The following is a 24,987-nucleotide window of genomic DNA, read 5'->3' as shown; positions in this document are numbered from 1 at the left end:
ATACTTTCTAATAACACATTCTACAGAAACACAATATACATAGAATTTTTTTGAGACTAAGAGTATTAGCAAATAAGAAAACAAGAAGTTTTATTTTATTTAACCCTAAGTAAAACTTAAGAAAGCACTAGGACTGTGAAGATAAAAAGTGTATTAGAAATATCTTTCATAATGACTGAAAAAATAACCCAGTAAGAACATCTTGGTAACCTGGGACACTTTAGATTCCAGGGTTTGTTGTCTTTTTTAATTACATCAAAGCAAGAACTAAAGTTAATTTAATAACTAAAGGAGGGAATTATTTCTATATTATAGTCCAGGACCCAATTCAAATCAGACAAGTCACTTACCTAACTTAGGCCAAATGTAGGCCAATGACATGGTGACCACATGATCAGAAATTAAGCAGGAGTCACTCATTGTGTAAGAGGAGATCATAGCATTTTAAGTAGCTAGTTTGGAAGAATGGGGACAGTGAGGTCTTCTCTGCAATCATCTACTGTTAAAGATTACTAAATGCTTAGCCATTCATGAGGAAACAATAATGTACACTTAAGCCACTCATTTGACCTTGTCCAAAACATTAATATTCAGAAATGTGTCCAAACTGCTTCCTCATAGCACTTTATTTTAGAGTGGTTTTCTCGACTATGCCTAGTTATTGCCTCACAAACCCACAGAAGTCATATAATTACTTCTCTAATTTGTCCCATAAGGCATTACAGCTCTGCATAAGCAGACAGTGCTAGGAATTCAGCCACACAACTAAGTATTTTGGTCAGAAGAAAGTCAAGCAGGAAGAAGTGACATGACACCCCATTTGTTTGTAGACTGGATATTAGAAAAATATGCAGGTATCCAATCAGCAACCCAAAGACTTTAAAACTGAGAGGTTCCTTTTTAATAATTCTGACTGCCTAGTGCTACCTGTTTTGTTACTGTTTTAGTCTAAAAAGAAATACTTCCTAAGCTCACCCTTATTTCATTCTCTAAGAATCTTTGGAAGAGAGAGGATACATCCCTAAACTCTTACTTTTTGGGTTTAATCAGGTTTCCCACCACAAGAATGGCAGTTGCTCACTCTTCAAGCCTTATAAAAGTGGCTCTCAAAGTATGTCATTTTTTCACAAAAGCACTACTAAAAAGTAAACTTTCATGTGAGACAACTGGGAATATGAAACAAGACAGGTAACCAGAATTGTTCCTAGTTGAGAAAGTCATCCTGGGACAAGGTAATGAAGTTACTGAGTGGCATGAGAAACAGTAAGAAGAAAGAGAAAGACACAACAGTGTCTGTTGGTGCTTAAAGATATTATAAGTGCTTAAAGATAAAAACCTTTCATTATCAATAAAATTATGAAGTAACCTAGGAAGGCCTGGGGCTCATGGCCAGGTAGTAACACCCTGTTCTTCTTACAAAACACCCCCTAACTTTTATGTTGCTCTTTTGAAAAAACAGTTCTCTTCCTTTTTCTTTTTCTGTTCAAAGTTTCTAGTGATAATAGTTTTGATGAAATTTGTCTTCTCTAAAATTTTTCAATAGGACAAAGGTCACATTATTCCCCAAGTGACATACCTATGTACATCTCTCCAGGGATTTCTAGTTCTTTCTATTTCTTAAGGAATTGTTTCCAGACAGAGCCGCAGGGATTGGCTGTTCACCAACTCTGCTTACTTTTCCTTCTGAGCCCACAGCTACATTTCTCTTTCACCCTTGCAGTTTGGTGTGAAAATGTGACTTGACATTTGCCAAAGGAATGTGGTCAGAAGTGATATAAACCATAAAACCTTGTACTCCTAGCACTGATGGAAAAAAAATCCTCCCACCTGACCATTATCTTTATTTCTCTTATCTGATGGCTGAATGCCTCTGCCCAGGGTAACCTCAGAGCACACATATGAAAGATGGAGAGTCTCTGTGAGTCTGGATCCCTTCAAGAACCCTTGCTCTTCACCATGTATAAGAAATAAATATCTCTTGTGGTAAGCCACTAACATCTCAGAGTTTGTCTGTTATAACAGCTAACATTATTCTAAAACAGATGGTATCCAGAAATAGACCACAAGAAAAAATAATCTTGCAAAAAATATATTGTCAATATTTTTGTATATCTTGTTCTTCTCCTCCTTTTTTTTTCTCTTGTTTTACTTTAACACCTTTATTTATCTCAATTTTGGGGTTCTTTACTCATTACTCTGCCCTGTCAAGAATTCCAAAGTTCTGCTCTCTGGCACTAAATCTATGTAAACAATATCAGAGGAAGCATCGAAACAAATAGCCACTGAACACACGCTCCCTCTTCAAACATGGCAGCTTGAACCACTCAAAACAGAAGACATGAAAAGACACTGGGGAATCTATTCTATGTAAGAATTATGGTTATGTCTCTTTTTCTACCTTTTGTTACAGGAGACAGACCTGTGCGTAGGGTCCCAAAATGAACTACCCATCTGTGACAGCCTATGGTAACCTTATTATAACTCTGTCCCCAAACAGCCATTAAACACAAATTAATTCTCCAGGTTTGTTTAGTCTGTTTATTTGGTTTGTTACAGTGACCAGTTCTGAATTTATTGAGCCATCCTGGCATTCTGTAGTGATATCATTTCCTACAAGGTAAGTGATTTGTGCCCTGTGTCAGCAATGATATCCCATTATCATAGAAAAAATAAGTGTAACCCCACATTCAGAAGTATCCTCTTTGAGCCCAAATAAAAATCAAAATATTTTAATAATTAAGCAAGACTATAACAAAAGCAATTAAAGGAACATTTGCTGAAAAACGCCATTACAATTTCATGGTCAGTTTTCTCAGCCCAAGAGCCAAAGCTCACACCTCCACACAATTTACTGCTGTTAGATGAGAATTAGATGATTTATAAGTTTGTTTTGAGTAAGCAGTGGTAAGAAAGAGAACATATAAGATATAAGATCTCCAGATAACTAAGAAAAGCCTAAAGTGAACCTTCGATAATAGAAGGTAGGAGATGACACAACAAAGAAGATACCTGCAAAGAAGGTGGTGACACTTAAAGCTTACTTGTCTAAAAAATATCTTGTAGGAATATGGGGGGAGATGGGCTTTGAAGAGCAACAGACCTGGCTTCAAGTTCTGATTCTGCCTCCTACTAAATACAATTCTTGGGCTAACTTACTTGACCTGCTTAACCTTCGGTTTCCTCCTCTGTAAAATGCGTATAATATATCCAGTTCACAGGCCTGGTATGAGAATTAGTATATAAAATGACACATCTTAGGCAGTTACTGCAAATTGTAGTTATTAATATATCTGGAAAAGACTTACTATTGACTTAAAAGTCATACTGTTCATTTCAATAAGAAGTTAACAATATCAGAGTTTCTCATCTAAAAGTTCTACAGAGACTTCTTTTCCTAATTCATCTACCACATTGGCAGAAAGAGCATTGTAAGCTTAACTTGGCTAAGGCTGCTTCACTCATCTGTCAGCAAGATTCTGGGCTTCAGATCGAGCTGACAATGGTTGAAGGTGGATGGAACAGAACAGGCTGCACAACGGCATCGTATTTCACACCTCGGAGGGTTCTACACTACCAACAATAACATCATATCTCTGTCAGTCAAGCACAATTATAGGGCTCAATAGATTGATTCAAATAAAAAGCCAGGTAAAACAGATCTCCTGACTCTGTTGTGGCTACAGTTATAGGACTTATTCGATTCTGTTACCTATGAATATTAGAATGGTACCTCCTTTGGGGACAAAAGGACAGAGAGAGTGCATCCCTCGCCGACTCTTAAAAAGGTTAAAACTAATGCAACATTTCCTACTTCTAAAAATCCTGAAGCCATTTTGTAACTTTTGCTCATGCTCTTTTCATGTTTTTGAAACACAAATGTGTTTTTAAGATATCTAGAATAGAAGGTACAATTTCACGCCATCTGGAGTCAGGTAACACAACAATCAGGCAAATCATCTGAGCAAATGCATTTGTGAAATCCAAGCTAGGCGCACAAAGCACTTGCATGGATTTCTTTAGAGCAGTGTTTTAATACGTATTACTTTTATGAGAAAGAAAATAGAAAAAAAATACCTGATATTCACATAGAAATAAATTACATACATTATCATAAAATTGCTCCATTGTGGCCATTTACAGCAAAGCCTCCTGTGGTAGCAATACCTTTTTGTCAAAATGGATAAGGCTGAGTAATAAGCTGAACAGCTTCCTAAAGAGTAAATCGATATGTGTGATCTAATTCAAGTTGTATTTCAAGTTTTAAATTATAAATGATCTCAATATGCGAGACACAGAAACTGACAACAGTAACAATGTAGCTACAAATAATTCTAGTGTGATACAGCCAAGTTTTCCAAAATATATCAAATAAAGATGTAAATGTAAGGTTCCTAAATTACAGTTTATTATTAAGTGTTTTTCCTTCTTTAATCTTATTTGAGAGTATTACTTCAGGAGGAAAATGAAAAAAGGTGACTCTCAGTGACCAAAGAGATCTGCTATTGTCCCTCAGGGAAAACCAGTCTTTCATTGGTTTGTTTGTTGTAATGAGTGCCCTAATGCTGTCTTTTGCACTATTGAGCACATTTCACAACAAAGTGAAAGTGAATGACAAGAAAATATACATCAGGACAACAAGGTTATACTTCACAATCTTTCTGCACATGTGAAACCACAAGACCACAGAAGCTCATGGTTGGAAGGAAGTTGGCAAGATTTACTTGATACAGATTCTATGCCATGGATTGCTCATCAGAAGCAAGACTATTTAACTTCTTAGACTACCTTTGTACATTTACATTTAATTTACAGAATGGAGGCAAGGGCAATGGCCATTTAAAATGGCCACATAAGCGTTGATAAGCCAAGAACCATGACATATCTTGTAGAGATAAACATTTTTGCTAAACATAAACTTAGGGAAATAAAATTTTCTAAAAATAAAACTATAGAAACATTCCCATTTTAGTTTATGGGGAAACAGTGGAAGGAAAAATACACATAAAATTAAATGATGCTAAAAATAAGAGGACTACAGTCACTGAAAGTTACAATTGTCAAAAATTGGATATTGCATCTAAATAAATATAAAATTGATCAATCTATTTAATCATAATAACACCACTGTTTATTCATTTCTATTCAGATGCAAGAAATATAATGGAAATATTTTATGAAGCCACCTACTCTAAAGCAAGGTTCTATGAAAAGCAAATACTTCTTGAAAATCATATACAGAGGTCTAGAAACTGAAGGCTTAAGAGGATTTCAATACAAAGTATTTCATCCAGAAGGGCTCCCATGATGTACGTGGGGTCACAAGAACCATGGTAAGATTCCATTGTATTGGTAAAGGTAGCACAATCAATATAAATTTTTTCTCTTTTTCACAATCAATGATTTTTTACCTTAACAAATGTGAGCAACCTGAATTATCTTTTAGTCAGTATTAAAACTCATAATTAAACCTTATTTCTTGGATTTGATGCAATTTGCTAAACACATTATAACTTCCTTAAAATGCAATTGAAATGCTATATTACTAATTCTTGTTGTATAAATTAGCCATTTTACATTTTTTTGTCATGCTTTTACTATATGTAATTATTTATATCAAGAAATATGATTTGATATTGAATCACTATGTTGTACCCCTGAAGCTAATGTAATATTATAAATCAACTATACTTCAATCAAAAAAAAAAAAAGAAAGAAAGAAATACGATTTGACCCATGACCTGCCAAATCTGTGCAACATCTATCCATGTTATAATATACTTATGATTTCAAGGATGATGGATAATGTGGTAAGCAGAAGGCATTTAGAATCACATATACCTAACTGAATTTCAACTCTGCAAAGTCTCTTTAGCTGTGTAACCATTGATAATTAGCATCTTTGAGCCTCAGTTTTCACATTGAACAATGGGAATGGTAGTATCAGAAGGTTGTTGTGAGACAAAATAAATATACATGTACGTAAAGTGCCTGGAATATTGCTTAGGGGCATAAAACATATTAGTCCTCTTTTTTAATATCCAATAAAAAAGGCAGAACAACTGAAATCTTCTATGTAGAGAACCTGCACTAATAGATGGCCCCCCCAAAAGCAAGAGCCATATGGTTGTCTAAACTTGTGAAGGGCCAGAGAGGAAATACTAGAATCCTGAACATCATCATAAGACAGAAATGGATTTAACTACCTCTTGGCCTGCCTAATACTTACATCCACAAAAAGAAGCCTCAAACACTCTATTCTGGATGTAATCTCTAGAGTTTCCTCTGAGTAGTGGTGGTTTGTTTCCAGTTTTAAAAACAGAGGCTTAAATATGAAGTCAAAGAATAAGGCCCCTAGACCTGGGGCATGCCACCTGCCTAGCATTAAGCAAGAGCTGAAAGTCAGTTACAGAAGCAAAGTCATTTCCAACATGATTTATGTTCCATCCTTGAATGTGGCAGGAAGACTGCGAAAGATATTTGGAAGCCAATGCTTCCTCTGAATAAAGTAAACGAGTATATGCTAAGCCCCTCTCCCTCATGCCGGCCTGTTAGATAAGTTGCCAATATGGAATCTGTGAACCCTGGAGCAAACTGGCTATTTGGGATGAGAAAATATCTTAAGGCCAATGATCATCGCTACCGTAAACATATAGTGCACAGTGCAGCACTGGGGTCAGACAACAGATATCCAGGATATTACTCAAAAACACATCTAACTCAAAGCTGACAAGATAATCTGTTCCTGTGAGTGCAAAGCAGACTGGAATGTTGCAGCTATGACCTATTCAAGGAAAGAAAAAAGTGCAGCTCTCCAAGGGATCCAACTCAAGCTCTTTATGCAGGCAAAACTCCAAGGGACTTCAAAGGGAGTGTTGCTTATGGAGGGAGTGCTGGACCAAGCCCACTGGGGGTATCACTTCCATGATCATGTTGCCATCTACATTTGATAGACTGGCAAATGCAAATATTTCAGATACAAGCTTAAACAGATGAAAAAAGAAGTGTGAAAGATCTCGGAGGTTTGCTCCCAAAGAAACCTCAGAATTCCAAGAAAAGAATTTAATATCAGGAGCTTCATAAGTTATTCCAAAATTCCCAAGAGAGTAATTTGTTTGTGATCGTATTAAAAATAGAAGTTTTTTTTAAATTGATACATACTGTACTCCAACATATCAAATGACCACAAAATAGTGTATTCAAAAAATAATTCCCCAAAGTCAAATACTCTTAAAAGGTCAGCAACATTTTCATAATTGGAATATAACCATATTTTGATGTTTTAACAAAGTTTTAACATACGTGATCCTGATTAACGTAGAAGAGCCAAAATGCAGCAAATATACTTACAGGAGGACCTAGGGTTGGGGGTGGGTAGAAAGAATAAGAAAAAAGGGAGAGATAAATTAGTGAATATGCAAAATAGTAAGATGAAATAAAAGACTACAGCATCATCATAATCATCAGCACAGTACAGGGAATACACAGGTAGCTTAAGAATTCAGTGATTCTTAACCTTTTTTGGATCATGTGCCCTGCAAGACCATATCAGAAAAATGCATTTACGTCTGTGTGCACACAAAACTTTACATAAAACTTCAGGGAATAATCAGATTCCCTGAAACCTGTATATGAATTAATGCGAGGTTCATATATCTTAAGCAAAGACTGTCTACTTTATATACCTAAAAATTTAGATAAAATATGAATCAGGAGGATCTTTGGGCATTTATAATAGACTAATTACAGACAATTGATATATAACTTTCTTGAGTTTGGTAAAATGGCTAAATCAGAAATGTGTCCATTATTTGTTCTAAGAATGTTTCTCATTTGGTAGTATTGTCAATATAGAAGAGATTAAGTCCTGATGTTTGTATATTTTTCTTTAAAACTATGTATTCTCATCAAAACACAAAGGCAAAGTCTAAGAAAATTTCAATATTTTACACACCATATGCTCAATTAAAACACCAGTTTTCAGTAGCCAGGAAGTTGGGAATTGACTCATATTTTCTATAAAACTTTGCATAAGTACAAACTTTTCCCATTTTTTTCTCCAGCCTCTTTCTTTTGACACAAGTATCAATTCAGTGATTATTTGGGTCCACCAATGTTTTGTCATTTCCATTTCCTCAAAACAAATTTATAAAGCATCCTCTATTATAAAACTTTGCGATTCATGAACAGGATTCCTATACAACTTTCCAATTATTTAGATGCAATAGGGTTTAAAGATAACTTTTGAGAATTCTATTAAAGGAATTAAGTAGCTACACTTTCATAAAATCTTTTTACTTTGACATCATTTTTCCAAAAGGGAGGGAAACTGAGACAAAATAACCCAATCTGCTGTCTGCTCTTTTTGATAGGTTAGTATTTCTACTGTTTTAACCCTCAGTAATTGATTTTTTTTCTAATACTGATAAACACTTGTAGAAAATACTGGGAAATAACATTTCTTAGCTCTAGACTCAAACCTTAAATTACCTTCCTCTTATTTTGCAAGGAAGAATTAATGGTCTGATAAGAGTTCATATGGTCATTTACATTTTTGGAGTCTTAGACTTTATAAAACTAGTAAAGCTGAAAGTGAACACATTCATTTGAATATCTTGGTTTCAAAGGAATAGTTTTTATTTGACTTTACATATAGGGACTTGGCCTGAAAGCAAAATCTCACTGAAATGGGTGTTAGACAATTGGTTGTGTTTCAAGTTCTACTCATAAAAAATTTTGTGGCCCTGGCTGAACCACCTGACTGCTCTAGGCCACCATCTCCTCAACCACAAAATGAAAAAGCTGGATTGATTACTCAGGCTCCTGTCATCACTAAAATTTTATGGTTATACAAGAGGAATCTAAATTCTCCAATTTTGAAAAGAAAGAGTAAAAGAATGACAAAATTGTACCAGGTGGAAAAAATAATAATAAAATGTTTCCAAGACATGTGCCCCAGTATTCCAAGGTAGATGTTTTCACAGAGACCCTGCAATTACTGACCACATACGTACATGGAAAGATGGGTGATGTTGTCACACTGCGTGTGGCTAAGAAACCCTCCACACTACACTGAAAGGACAGATTGACCTTGACACCATAAATAAGCCAAAACTGGGTGTTAGAGGTTATTAAACTTAATTAATAATTCTTTGCAAACTATAATTTGATGGAAATAAGAGAAAGATTTTAAAAAATCACAAACAAACAACTTTCTAGGTGTAGCAGAGAAGATTTAAACACCACACACACAGACACATACTTGTGAGCGCATACAGACAACGTCCAACAAGACAACATAATCATTAATTAGGAGGAACAGATGTGGGAACCTGCTCAGAACATGAAGGACACAGAACAGCTGAACGAGAGACTTACCAGACTCTCCTCTTCGGCCCCTCTTACCTCGTTTCCCCGGAGGGCCTGAAATACAAAGAATAATTTTTGGTTCCAAAATACCTAGTAAATGATTTCTATATTGTTTTTTTTCACTGTTTTTAGCTAACAAGAAAAAGGACCAGGTATTTGTAAAGGCCAACATCTTCTTTGGTATTTCAGCATAACTCTCAATCTTCATTTAATTACAAAAGCTGTACTAGATCTCTGATCATCTAGCGTTACTCAGAAACACTAAAGATTCAAAATTTTGGTCACCCTGCCTGGATCTCACTAATAAGAAAGGCTTTGCTAAGTAAATTGGTGGTACTGAGATTTCATGTTTCTTAGGAACATTTCTTTTCTGAAGGTTTCCATATATTAATAATTAAAAAGACTAAGTACAAATGATTATAGTTTCTCTTCAGTCAGGTCCATCATGAGTCCCTTGAAAATATTTAGTTGGCAGTTAGTAGATGTATATATTCATAATGGAAATAATCTTTACAAATATTTCTGTTTTATTAAATGTGAATTTTCATATACTGGAATTTCTTTAATTGAAAATCAGCTGGGTTAAAATCACAACCCTTTTAAGTGGAAGGTGTTTAGGTAGTTAACTACTGGTCTCATTTTTCTGAAGGGCTAGCTTATTTTTGTCATTCAATAATGTTTAGTCTTCATGATGATCCTGTTTTAAAAATGGAGAAAAGCATTTTTTTAGTGAGTTGCCTATGAAGACCACCAAGCTAGTGTGTATCAGACTTAGCACAAGTTTCTAGACATTCATGGCTTTCAAGCCATTATTCTCCATTATATAATTTCTGCTCTCGTTTCCTTGGGTAAGAATAGCTCCCACTGAAGTATGATCCCAGCAAACAGAACAGAATAATTAGCCCACAATGAGAACCGAGGTCTTATTATATTTGCTGGAAAAAAGAGGCCAAGGAAAATACAGAACTGCCTGGTTTTGAAGAATGAGTTGCAAAGTTGGACTGATGACTTCCAAACTCCTAGAAAATTCAAGGCACAACAGCATGGACTGAGCACCCAGTTGACCTCAGTATGATCCTGAACTACTGATTTCCACACGGAAATAAAAAACATCAGTGGGCCAATTCAGTTTTCCCTCAAATCCTTAAACAGAGTAAGTCTACCCATCCGTGTTTTGTAAAAGGTTAAAAACAATTAAGCAATAAAATCAATTGAAAATATTAGGAGAAGCAGCTTTGTAGCAGAGTCCAAGATCGTCATCTGAAATTTTAGATTTCCTTCTGTATTATGGAATAAAGAGAGATTTTCATTATATTCAAGGTATCCTTGGCCAGATTGTGAGCAGAAATACAATCATATAAATAGGTAAATAAACCCATGGCGTCCTAATAGGTATGAAAAATATTTATGCACATGCTCAAACACACACATAGAAATATATATTGATATATTCCAATATACAATATACAATGTCCTTAAGATTAGGAATCAGTTTTTTTTAATTACAAAATTACTTAAACTAAGAAGTATTTAGCAACTACTAGATACTTATGATGTCTGTGGTCTGCATAGTAGGAGTTATAGGTCATGTATATCTGCCCTGAAGCAAAGAAGTTAAAAAGATTAAAATAATATGCATGAAAAATTTGTTAGTAGTATGTTGTGGAGCTGGCACAAGGAGTGTATGCTCTGATTTGCTCCTTCTACTCTAAACACACAGTTATAAAAAGAGGAAATTTTTTGTAAGTATTTGTATTCAGAAAAGAAATGGGCATGTCCACTGACCAGAAATGGACCAGACAGGCAAGTGGAGAGCAGAGATATACCATAAGCCTGCTGGCCTCTGGTTCTAGAAGTAGGAATGATGGCCATGGGTTTTATCCCTGAAGAATAAACACTCGAAAGTTCACTAATCAGAACCAAACTCACTTCCGAAGGCTGGGGGCCTGCAAATGCTGAAGAGAAGTTAGATCTCTGGCTTAAAGGCTGAGGAGTATAGATATAATCTCTGAATCGGAAAAAGAAGCAAGCATCCAATGGTTTGATGCCTAATTCTGCGATATTCCCCATGTAAATCTGGGACAGGGGTATTGAAATGCCATTTTAAGACAAGTCTGGTCTTGAAGGCTGAGAGGTCAGCTAAAGACAAACATAAAATGATTAGGGAAGAAAGGTAGACACACACAGATAGAAAACTACACACACACGCACACACACACACACAAACAAAACCTCCGACTCATAATGAATATAGAAACCAAAATTCCAAAACATATGGAGAAAACTAATGCTAAGAAAGGCAGCACTCAATAATAAGATCATGAATTCTTTCCAGGTAAATTAATTAAAGAAATCATCAGACAAATGTTAGTATGTTAATTATGCTTTAAGAAATAAATGAAGAAGTAACATCTGTTAAAGGGTGTGATTTTAATGCAAACAAACAAATAAAAAAACAGGTAAATTTGAAAGAGAATCCTTTAGAAATCTTGAAAATGGTCATTGAGATAGAAAAAAAAGGATACACCAATTAAATGCTAGCCTGGATGTGGCTGAAGAAGGAATCGATGTGGAAGCTGTAGGATGTAGCCCAGAGAGACAGATTCAACATCTATCTATGTATCTAACTATTGAACTATCTTCTCATCTATGTTAAGAAGAAAAATTTTACTTATATTAAAAAGAGAATCTGAAAGAAATGATAGAGAAGCCTTTGTTTAAGAGGTAATAGATGAGAATTTTCTAGAATTGAACATAGGAGCCCTAAGACTGAACTTATACTCCAAGTGGCAAGTAAAAATAAATCACACTTAAACACACAGGAGGAGAAACATAGAAATGGTCAAGGTCAATGAGAAAATGTTAGGAACTACCAAAGGGAAATTACAATGGAGGGTACCTAAACTGACTGCTGTCTCATCCACAACAAAGATGCCAGAAGGGCCCAGTCCTGATTTTTATGACGAGTGTTAGAAGCCTATAATTATATTTGTTTATTGGAATTAGTTTATTTGTCACTGTCCCTCTGAAGAATATTCCTTTTAAATAGTAGAAATCATCAAGTAAAAACAATGGATTGCATAAATGTTTAAAAATATTTTGAAATAAACATAAAAAATATTTAAAAGATAGCAGATCATGAAAAATAATCAGAGAAGCAATGATATCTTCTGAAGAAATCAAGAAACAAAATTAAAATATTTCTGAACATGTCTGCTTTAAATATTCAATTAGAAGACTTAAAGAAATGGATCAAATGCTGTGGGAAATTTGCTTGTTATATTGAGAACTGAGAAGAAATAAAATCTAAGGAAACTGAAGAGATATTTGGCAAGACAAAATTTTCTGAAGAATTTCATAGTATTTGAGAGAAAAAATGAAGCTAAACTAAGTTGTGAGACGATGAGAACCTAAACTCTATTGGATTTACAAAGAATACACCTGATTTGAGAAGAGCATGTTCTAACTGCTATTAGAAACAGAAGACTGGAGAGAGCATTATACGAGAGCTTGTGAACTAGTACATTATACAAAACTCACAGTTTCACAGAGATTAAAGGTTTTGCTTGCAAAGAGAATGAACAGAAGTTTTGAAGATGTCTACCTGCAGATGAGACAATTTGATACTGCTTTTGAATCTAAAGGCAGAAAAAATTTTAAAATGATATACATGGGATGAATTTGACCATGGACAGCTGGCAGATCACCAGAGTGAAAAATAAGAGAAGTCAAGCGATAGATGTTTCTCAGACAAAACTGATGTTAACAATAATTAACAGTTGAAAAAGACAGTGACCGTTTCTGTTCCAAATTGAGTGATGTGTCAGCCAGGCATGAGCTGTAAGAACAAATATAGAAGCTGGAACCTAACTGTTATTCACTAAACTTGGCCAGATCCTTGTAGCAGAAATTCTAAAGGAATTCTCTTAGCAGAAAGGCATGACTCTGCAAAAGAAGCTGGTTCAAGAATATGAATGGGAAGAGAAAAAGCAGAAGCTATCAGCAACAGAGGAAGTGAAAACTTACAAGCAGAGAATTCATGAACGAAAGAATAAATTATAGAAAACAGAGGGAGGCTGTAAAACCAGATTGCTCTTCATGATGAGAAAATTCATGACAACTGATACTGTTCATGCTTCAGAAAGAGTTTTCGCTTGAAAGATGGTGCAAATTGTCAGCCTGAGACAGAAATTAGTAAAAATTAGCCATAATGGCAATGCTTTAAAGACCAGCGTTGACAACCTCAACTGCAGCAGATCAAGGTCATCAAAACACATCATAGCAAGGGCTCTTAAGCCAAGCCAGTTCTTTTGGCCCACAACCAACACTGTTGGAGCACTCTATTTCTCACTAATGATGTACCTACCTGTGATAAGGCTAGCCTCTAAGGTCAGAAACGTGCCGAGATAAACATATGCCTATACATAGGTCTTCTCATGATCTTGAGGGTGAGTAGTTATTGCAGGTATCTGGAATACCCTTATCTGGTTTATCATATAATTTACCAAACCCTGTCAATTCTCTTATGACTTGGATCTGTTCACTGTCCACTCCTACAAGTATTTCAAAGTGAGCTTAAACATAACTTTTCTGGGTACTCTGAGAAGAGATTTCTTTTCACTAGGATTCTGTTTGTATTTTTAAAATGTGTTCACCTCTTACACACATCTGCAACTAAACACACAGGAAATATTCAAGAAAAGTTTCAGGATTCATAATTGGCTGGGTATTTTGTTTTGTTTTTACCTCTTGCTTTCTATTTCAGCATACTTTTTTGGCTGTGTCAGCTGTTTTGGAGAGAAGAAATAAGGTGGACAGAAACAAAGGGAAGAAATCAATGAAAAATGAATTAAAGACTTAACTATAAAAGCTGAAACCATAAAACTCCTAGAAGAAAACATAGGGAAAAAATTCCTTGAGTGGTTGACAGGGGCTGAGCGAAAATGGAGAGGTGATGGTCTAGGGTATAAAGTTTTAATTATGCAAGGTAAATATATTCTAGAGATCTACTATACAGCATAGAACCTATAGCTAACAATACTATACTCAATACTTAAAGCTTGCTAAGAGGGTACATCTTATATTGAGTGTTCTTATTTCACAATAATAATAATAATAAAGGAGGTGGGAGGAAACTTTCAGAGATGAGGGGTGTATCGATGCCTTGATGATGGTGATGGTTTCACAAATGTATACCTATCCCAAACTTATCTAGTTGTATGTATTAAATATGTACAGCTTTTTACATGTCAATTGTACTTCAATAAAATGCTTTAAAACAAAGAAAAGGCTCATGGCTTGGGTGACTGTGCTTAGGTGTGCTGTCATAAAAATCCAAGAACAGGGAGAAATGTAGCCATCTCATTACACAAATGACCTAATGGTCACTAACGACATGGGTCATCAGGGAATTAATTCCTGACTGAATTTCCATGAAGGAGGTAATGAATGCATATGAAAGCACAAACTAGGAGCTCAATAAATATTAGTTCCCTCTTTTGCTTTATTTATATTCTCTTTTTTTATATTCAGTCATTAAGTGATCATAATATATTTGGGTATTTGATAAGAAATGTTAAATATGTATGGGAATAAAACAGAGAGATGAACATCACCTTCCAATGGTCGTATCAAAGAGGCAGTTTAATATAGTGAAAAGAATATGGAATAAAGAGTTAAAAGACTTAAAGGTTTTCACGAATGTGTGAAGTGAGCCAACTTCCAATTAACCTCTTTGACTTTGGTCTGCCAGGAAATCTGGTAAATCGTACTAGCTCTACCAGGTTTATATGATTATCGTGAGGATGAAAACTGTAAAGTGCTATATACATTATGTGAACTGACCGTTTCCTTCATTTTTCATTATTGCAGCAAAGCTTATAAACTATTTCCATGCTATATTACTGCCATACTGTCAATGAAAATAAGATTCTAAACAATTTTACACATCCTAATAAAAAGCTAAAATTTCTTAGTCAGAAGTTTCATCTCCAGAGGACATCAGAGAAAATACCATAAATATTGCAAACAACAGTAAATATTCCAAAAAGCAAATGTTGTCCCTTGGTATTCACAAGGGAAAGGGTTCCAGGACCAAAATCTTCGAATCCTCAAGTTTCCTATGTGAAATGGTATAGTATTTGCATATAACCCAGGCACATTCTCCTGCATACTTTAAAATCATCTCTGGAGTACTTTTAATACCCAATACAATGTAAATGCTATGTAAATAGTTGCCGGTGTATGGCAACTTCAAGTATTGCTTTTAGGAAATTTCTGAAATTTTTTTTCCTAATCTTTCCCGTCCGTGGTTGTTTGAATCCACAGAACCCATGATATGAAGCACTGACTGTAAGCTTCTCAATTCTGGAGGCAGAAAAATGGAAATGATAAGGCAAAGGAAAGAGCAGGAGACTGAGCTTGTGGTCAGGGAGGGAAAGAGTGAGTAAGAAGCAGTGAGCAGATGGAGAAGCCCCTGGACAGATAGATGCTGGGGTAGGGAGCCCCAGAGGTGAGTGTATGCAAAGCTCAGATGCCCCTCCACACTAACTGATCCCAGGAATGAGTGTCCAACAGCTGCAGATGGCTCTGGGGAGGGAGGAACCTGTCTGGGCGCAGAGGAGACTGCAGATCATCCTTTCTGAACCACCTATTGTCCCCCAGTGTCCAGCTATGTTCAGAAGACTAAGCCAGGTTTACCTTCAGATCTTCCGGATTAACCTTACAAGTAGACACAGATTAATTTCAGAGCCTTCCCCAAAGTCCTCCCACCTGCTTACTCGCTTAATGACTAAAATTCTTTCAACATAGACCAAAGCTTTGCATTCCACAATTAGAAGTAAAAGTCTTAAACAGCAAATGCCTGGTAGAAGTAGAATATTACCTAAAATTTACTTTCACCATACTCATAAATAGAACATCCCCAGGAGGTAATACAGGTCAAAGGTTGTCACCCTGTGCTTCATACTGACTATCAGAGCAGCTCCAATTTGTCTTATTTGCAGTAAAAGTTTGCTGGCTAAAATAACTTTATAAATCATATTCCTGCAGACATAAAATTAAGGACAAGAGAGGTGGAAACAATCTGCGGAAGGTCCCACACAGCAGCTGCCAACTTCCTGATTCCAAACTCAGTGCTCTTTGAATCACCATGTTTCCCTTCCTTTTTGAACTCACACTGCATGCGAGTTCCTGATAGACTGGATACAACCAGAGCGAACTTTCCGAACTGCTTCATTCTATCAATGGCCTGCCTCCTATTCTCCCAACAGGCTACTTAGGCAGATGTATTATTACTCACTACAGTCTCCCACTAGACTGTAAGCTCTTGAGGGTAGGATTATCTTGTTCATCCTTACGTCTCTAGCAACTGGCACAGGGCTTATCACTTGATGAACCTTTGTAGAATTCAGCCTACTGGCTATTTGATGCATACCAACGTTATTTCATACCACATTTATTTTTCAAAGAAATAATTTTTCTTATTCAGGAGATTCATTTCCCAAGATATTTTAAATCAGCATGTACTGCACTATAATATGCAGCCTTGTTTATTTTAAATATCTTTTGTGTGTGTGTTTTTGTTTCAAACTTCCTCAAGTTTCTAATCTCTGTGGAATGTCAGTTTATAAAAGAAAGTTAATCATAATAAATAATAGGTAATAATTTAAGTTTACAATAGCCAAGCTCCATAACTCTCACTACAGAGTATTTTCCAGATATATAGCATTTATTTTAAAGGCAATGAATTCCACTGAAAAGTTGTAAAAAGTATTTCCCCCTCTTTTTTTAACAACACAAGATATAATTACAAATGTTTCAGGGATTCTATTCTTACAAGTTACCAGAGTAAAACAAAATATAAAAATGAACAGTTAGTTAGCAAAAATAGTTCATTAGTATTTTAGTTATAAACAACAAATATGAAGTTGCTAAATTTTTGTTTTCATACCCTGACCAGGCCATATCATAATTTTAACAGACTATGAATATCTATAATGTACTGGCACCCTAAGATTAGTTGTTAAAGTTGTTTTGTCAAATTCTAGAGGGGATTTTTAAAAATCAAATTAAAAAACCAAATTTTTAAGATAACTATATAAATGTTTCTTTCATAAACATGCTTATTTTCTAGCTTTTATACCAAGAACTATTTGATAATTCCAAGTAAAACTTATGAGGCATAAAGTACATGCAGAAAATGTGTTCAATTAATGAGGATAAAACAGTGTGACTCAGGGAAGGTATAAAAAGAGAAAAAGAACTTCCTGCAGTGGCTAATAGTTTGAGTACATTAACAGTGTGCACATGAGGCCATCTAAAGCCAGCTGGGTGGACTTGTATGGGTACACCAGTTTAAACGTAAAACACATATGTGCACAACTTGTTTTATTGTGCTTCGTTTTATTATCCTTCACAGATATTATGTTTTTTACAAATTGAAAATTTGTGGCAACCTTGTGTCAAGCAAGTCTGTCAGCACCATTTTTCCAACAGCATTTGCCTACTTCATGTCTCTGTCTCACATTTTGGTGATTCTTGCAATATTTCAAACTTTTTCATTATGTTTGCTATGGTGATCTCTGGTCAGTGATTTTGATGTTACTTCTGCAACTCGCTTTTTGAAGGCTCAGATGATGGTTAGCATTTTTTGGCAATAAAGTATTTTTTAATTAAGGTCTGTACGTTGTTTTCTTTAGACATAATGCTATTGCACACTTAATAGACTACAGTATAGCATAAATGTAACTTTTATATGCACAGGAAAACCAGCAAGTTTGTGTGACTCTTTTTAATGTGATATTCGATTTACTGCAGTGGTCTGGAACCGAACCTGCCGTGTCTCTGAGGTGTGCCTGTATTTACTTGGGGTAGTAGCCAAAACAGTTAAAAGCCACAGTTTAGAAGAAAATAGGCTAGTTATTCCAGAATATACTTCTCATTAGGAGAGTTCTTAAGCAGCAAGGCATGCCCTTCTGGCAAAGTATGTTTCTATCTTTCCAATGAAATACATTGAGAGCAGGACTCTCATTCTAGCTACTTCTGTATTTTTCCAATTTTAAATAAAGGGAAATTTCAATAATTGTTATTAAAATATTTTAAATGAGTCAAAGTTACTTATATCAAATTGTGGTGGTGATTCTAATTCTTGACATTACTTGATCATTAGAGGTTTTTTTTTAATTGAAATATAGTTGGTTTACAATGCTTCAGGTGTGGAGCAAAGTGATTCAGTTATGTATATATATTCTTTTTCAGATTCTTTTCTATCATAGGTTATTACAAGATATTGAATATAGTTCCCCATGCTATACAATAGATCCTTGTTGTAGGGTAATTTTTAAATTGGTCGAGTTTCTCCTCCTCATGAAGACAGGGTCAAAATTGCCTTTTAAACCTTCTCCTTCTTTCCAGTTATGTCATTGTTAAGTTCAGTTCTTGCTTGTGCCAAGCTTAGATGAAGCATTTCATGTTTACCCAAGAATTAATTGATATTTGTAAATTTTATAATTTGGGGGAAATGACCATATTTATGAGATAATTGGAGACTCTCACAAGAACATACTGGGAAACTATTGCACTTAAACAGTAAAAGAAAGGGATATTCAAACCGAGGGGGGTGAAACATTTTCTGGGTTTTGTGTAGATGCTTTGTTTCCAGAAATGGAATTCTAGCATATATGGAGTTGTCTTTATTGCTGTTTTCAATATTTAAATAATAAATATAGTAGAATATTCAGTAGAAACTGGTCAAGACTACAAATAGCCAGTGTTGCAGTTCATTGACTTTAATGAGGTCTGATGTTGCACAGTTGTTATTTCTATCATTCTTCTCCCACACATAAAGTGTTTCATTATTATGGCACTAGAATGTTTTACCCCATGATTCTACAGGGGATTTGTCATGACAGCATTTTAAAAAATTTCTACTTGCAAAGGAGGGGGCTGCAAGATGTTAGAGAGCAGGGGCTGGGAAATAGGAAAGATGTGTTTTTTTGTGTGAGATTATCTGCTATACAATGAGTGGTTATTACATATACAATGTCATATATTAACATGAAAATAAAGTTCAATTCCCAAGCTTGCAAAAAAATTTAAATGAGCTCTCCAGAGTCCATGTTTGTAATGGAATGTAGAGTGGTAAACAGATCTTTTAAAGATAAAGAAAATTCTTAATCTAGCCCCCCAAAATGACAAGATCAATGGTTGAGTGTAGTTTGTCACATGCTCAATAAATTTAAATAATGTTAATTCTTAGTTTATCAGGGATTGAAACAATCTTCCTTTTGGGAAATGGAAAAGAAAGTGGGCTAATGGAAACTGGGAAATGTTTTCATTAATGGCTTTGCAATGTCGCATGATTTTGCCAAATAATTGATGGATGACTTAAACACAGCAGCAGCACATACACCATTACACACATGTAAACAGCCCACATGTCTTTAAGCTGATACTAAATTAATTGTTGATGTCTACTACCAAAATTAGTCACCAATAGGAAAAATAACCATAACAGAACTGGCTTAACACTGAAAATTAGTGATGGAGAATGAATAAACAAAAAGTCAAAATAGGAATAGGAGTACTTCAGAGGGAAAGGGCACATGGGGGTCTAAATCTGATGAAACAAGCATGAAGGCACTAAAGCAATTACAACAGGAAAGATAAAATAGGAGGCTGTCCATGGAAGTCAGCAAACCTGATCACATAATGCCATGGGGGAAAAAACACAAAATACTTGGATATGATAAAAAGGATAATAATGACAGTTAATATTTATGAGTGTTCATCACCCATCTGGCATGGGGTAAGCACTGCCCAAGCATCATTTTATTTATTTATACTAATTGTGCTATAGCAATACAGTTTTGGAAGGTGATGTACAAAGAGGTTAAGTGACTTGCTCAACACACCTCGTTAGGTGGTGGGTTAGGAATTTATAACCAGAGAGTCTGACTCCCAAATTGAGAACTCCAAAACTAAAGACTGGCTTGTTTACCAAGCACACTATGGATCATTCTATTTTCTAATACAAACCCATAGGGCTGCCATTAAGGAAAATAGGAGCTTTAATAAACTTGGAAAGAAGAGGTTCACGAGCATCTCTGAAAGCCTCTGTTTACAGTTACAGTTTATAGACTTATTTTTGCCTTCTCATTTTCAGTGTAAAGTAATCATGAGAAATTACTGGCTCAAAGTTGATAAACCTTGATTTTATAAAATTAAAAAGGAACTATGCTCTCTCCATACACTGAAAACATTCATGGTTAACCTAGTGGGATGTGACTAGCACATATTTATGTATATGCTCAGTTAATACACTCTTATACAATGCATGCTAGTTTTTTAAAAAAAATTTATTGACGGTAAGAACACTTAACATGAGATCTACCCTCTTGACAAAGATTTAAGTGTACAACACAGTCTTGTTAACTATAGCATGCACACCAGTTCTAATAAGTCGTTCACACATAAATATTTAGAATGAGACAACTAAGAAACATATTGAATCTTTTAGAAATAAGGGATAGTTTCTATTGTGCTCACTATTACATTCTCAGTACTTGGCACATAATTAAATGTTAGTTAAATGGATGACTATGTGTTTTAAAAGTGGGAATAACTGTTTTACAGTATTTCTTCTGGTTGAAAAAAACAGCACAGTACAATTTTTAAAACAGCCTATAGAAACACAACTGGCCCCAAATGGAGTTGCTTATGCCAAACCCCAGATCACCAAACTGAGACATATTATTTTAATATATTTTCATTGTGCAATGTCCCTGATCAATAAGCTTCCATATAAATATGGAAAAAAATATATTTGCCTGAAAGACAAGGTTTTCCTACTAGTGAAACTGAGCCAGGACCCTATGTGTTCCTTCTGGGTAAAAAAGCCCCTCCATGTTCCCCATCTCTTGTTTATAGAAAAAGACTTTAGTCTCCTAGGCCTTCCCTGAGTTCCAAAGAACAGACTCAAGTAGTTACTAATTAGGGAAGTAAGGGAATGCAGAAAAAAAGGAAAAGCAAATACTTCAGTGATTAAACAGAGTGCTAGTTCCTTCTCAAGGGATATACATAACAATCTAACATATATCTTTGAGCTGTTCTGCAGAAACAAAGACCCTCACTTAGATGGAGGATGAGACAACATGCAGACTACAAGCACTAGATCCCAGACTGGCTGGAACCAGAATATTGATGATTTAGATTCTTGAACTATCACCCTGATACCTCACCACCAACCAATCAGAAGAAAGTGCACAAGCTGCAACTCTCCTCCCAAATGTTGCCCTTAAAAACCTTCCCTGAAATCCACTCAGGAGTCTGGGTCTTTTGAGCATGAGCTGCCCATTCTCCTTGCTTGGCACCCTGCAATATATGCTATACTGACAACCTGGTGTCAGTAGATTGGCTTTGCTGTGCTGTGGGTGAGCAGACCCAAGTTTGGTTTGGTAACACTAAAAAAACCTAGTCCCATTATTACTCAACCCCAAGTCTCCATCCTACATAAGAATCTCCTTTGCCTAATCCCTGGTCTTTCATCATTCTTATTGTTTCATTATTTAAATTTAATTTCAAGAAGACATAATATAGGGCTATCCTTTTTTCCCTTGTCATGTATTTGGCCCATTGTTCGCTAATCTTTTTTCCAACATACCCATGAATTGATTCTGTTGTAATATAAATTTTGCCTTGCAATATTACTATCAGCTTAATAATCATTTTAACAGAGTTGTTAAAAGTTTCACAATTCTTTAAAAAGTGTGTAATAAAATACATTATTCTTGGTTTCCTAAAGCAATAGGAATGGCATTTCATACTTCATACCATACTTAAATGAGGAACAGCTATTTGCCTATATAAGGAAATAATTTGCTCAATGTTATGATGTATTTGAAAGGTCATGCATATGAAAAGTGCTCTACTAAATGTCAAATTATCTTGTTAAACTAACTGAGAACAAAAAGCATTGCCAGTTAGGGTAATGGCTGGCCTCCCATAGAAATGCTAATACAGGTGATCTTCACCAGAAAATCAAGTCCCATTTGGCCATTAAAAAAGATACTTGAAATCTCCCAACCACCCCACAGAGTTTCATTGCCTCCTTCAAAGTAAACACAGTTGTTTCCTTACAGTTAAATCTCAGATTCATCCTGACAAGCAAATTCCCTGGAATACAAAAACGGTATGGGCAGATTTCTATGAATAAAATGTTTCCCCATATGATTTCATAATAAATCTGGCACTTTACTGCTGCTATTTCCATCACACGAGAAGCAAACATTTTCCAATGAAACTGTAGAAGGGCCAGTCCAAGACATACGATTTTAACTTTGGAAGTTGAATTTATTTTCTATGCTGTATATGAGCTAACACAAAGTTTAAAAAATAGAAAGCCTTTTATTTTGGTAGACACACACTCTTAGGTCCTTAAGTAATAAAGAAAAACATACACCAAAATCTTACTGGCTTCCTATCTGGCATCTTTTCTAATTAAGAAGGGAACCTTGGAGCATGCCAAGGTTTGGATGTGCCAGTACATAATATGCCTGAGACCTGACTACAAATGCCAACTATCCTTAAAGGGCTTATGAAAGACCCCAGAAAAAGTAGACCAGGAATCCTGGAACTATCAGGGGTAAAAGTTCAAGACTCACAACTTTAGAATATGAGGGACAGGGTAATTTCAAAGTAGAATTTGAGTTCTTTTATTTTGCAACTAGTTTTCCTAAGAGCTTTTCATAGGACAGAACAGTTTTAAAATATGGCATTTTATTTTGATACCAGGTAACATTAGAGGGAAAGCCTTCAAGGAAAATATTAACTGTAGTAATACAGAAGGAACCATGATGCTCAGAAATAAAATTGGTAGTATGAAATCTATTTTATGCTCCCTAGTAAAACGCCCTTATTTTTTTAATGTGCCAATAAATGGGCTCCTTAGGTGTCTTTCAAAACACAAAAGAAGGTGTCCTGAATAAGACAATTGTACAATATAATTAAAATAAATTTCTTACACAAAGACCTTTGTGTAAAATCTTCAATAGAATAAATTTTCATTTAGAGTGATTCTCCATATGTATATTTGAATGTGAACAAAAATAAGGAGATTGGGATCTTAATCAGTTTTGACACTACCTATATTCCATCCACAGGCATATTTCTGAATATGTATGAATTAATCAGGTCATCTATCATTAATCATTCTTCATATTCAGCCTCCTCATTACACAATCATTGTTAAGAAATTCTTAAGCTCTACTGGTAAGCTTTGAAGTTAGTTGTTAATATTCAAGGTGAAAAAGGATTCCTATAAATAAAATAAATCTCTAGATACCTGATTTGAGTTGATTGTTCTCTGAATATTTTTGCTGAAATATAGATGGGCATTTCCAAAACAGTTGCTAACTTTTAAAACATTTTAAGTTAAAGAATAGGTAAGAATGTCTTACGCTATCAGCACTGTGTATGTATGGTTTCTTCCTGAAAAGATCTCATGAGCTTGTTAAAAATACAAGGCCTAAAACAAAAACAACTAAAGAACAATGTTAGCCAGTATACAATACAGTGTTACACTGTATATGGCATTGATTATACCGCAGAAGCTCACAGAAGAGAATTGGGAGAAGCTTCTCAAAGAGATGAAACGTTAGCCTGACTTAAAAGAGTAGTTAAAAAAAGGATAAGGCAGGTGAGAGAGTAAGCCAGGAATAAACAGCCACGTGCACTGCAGCTAACCATGAGGTCACCTTCATGGAACATGAATCTTTGTTTGAAACAAGGTTGGGTAAGTAAGGTGAGTCTAGGTTATAGAAGAACTCAAAGGACAGGAGAAGTTAGGAAATTTTCCAATAGATAATAGGAGGCCATTATAAACTGAGTAGTAACTTACTGACACGAAGAAAGTGGTATATATTTTGGGAAGACTAACCTGGCAGAAGTTAGCAAAGTCAATTTGGATCTCTCACAAAAGCTGTGACATAAAGTTAAGGAGTACAGTGATGGTAGAGACAAAAATTAGATACTAAAATTAATCTGATAAACAGACTTAAGCTTGGAGGCTTAATCAGATGTAGGGGATGAATAGGAGAGGTTGAAAGTAAAAAATGGCTCCAAGGATTTAAGCCTTATAGAATAAAAAACTGATGGTACTATATATATATATATATTAGTGGGTAGATAAAACAAAATGTTCTTCTGTCATTAACACAATAGTCAGATGTCAGTCTTGGGCCTTGGAAAAAGTATCAGAATATTGGCATGTTAATATGAGTTAGAGTCTCTGCAAAGTCTTTGTTTCTTCTTTCAAGATGTGATGCACAGATCTTTACAATTGAAGGTGCAAACACAAAAACTAGGAAAAGTTTGCTCTTGTATTTGGACACTGATAGTATTCAAGGTGAGTTTCACAGACATAATGAAAAATTCCACCCAAGTAAAACAGATAATTACTTGATGATGATATTACAGAATCTATAGCAACAAATTGCAAAACTGAGGCCAAACTTATTAAATAGTGCTATTTGTATCTTTCTATTGATTCCTTTTGGAATCTGTGAAATTCTTTTCAATATTTCTATTCACATACAGTGAGTTAATTCAGGATTTCCATCAGTG

The 24,987-nt window shown here is 35.1% G+C and overlaps 1 protein-coding gene across 1 annotated transcript in view; it reads right to left on the bottom strand.

The window, feature by feature from the left end:
- Window positions 1-24,987, bottom strand: part of COL25A1 (collagen type XXV alpha 1 chain) — a 419,343-nt gene that overhangs the window by 194,092 nt on the left and 200,264 nt on the right. Inside the window, exons 3-4 of the mRNA XM_074342511.1 lie at window positions 9,376-9,420; window positions 7,348-7,355 (exon numbers count right to left, since the gene is read on the bottom strand). Of these exons, the coding sequence (XP_074198612.1) occupies window positions 7,348-7,355; window positions 9,376-9,420 (53 nt within the window). The remainder of the gene's footprint in view (window positions 1-7,347; window positions 7,356-9,375; window positions 9,421-24,987) is intronic.

This window comes from Camelus bactrianus, chromosome 2 (assembly GCF_048773025.1).
Source record: "Camelus bactrianus isolate YW-2024 breed Bactrian camel chromosome 2, ASM4877302v1, whole genome shotgun sequence".
Lineage (NCBI taxonomy): Eukaryota > Metazoa > Chordata > Mammalia > Artiodactyla > Camelidae > Camelus > Camelus bactrianus.
The sequence above is the reverse complement of the archived record's forward strand: the minus strand, read 5'-3'. Positions and strand labels throughout refer to the sequence as shown.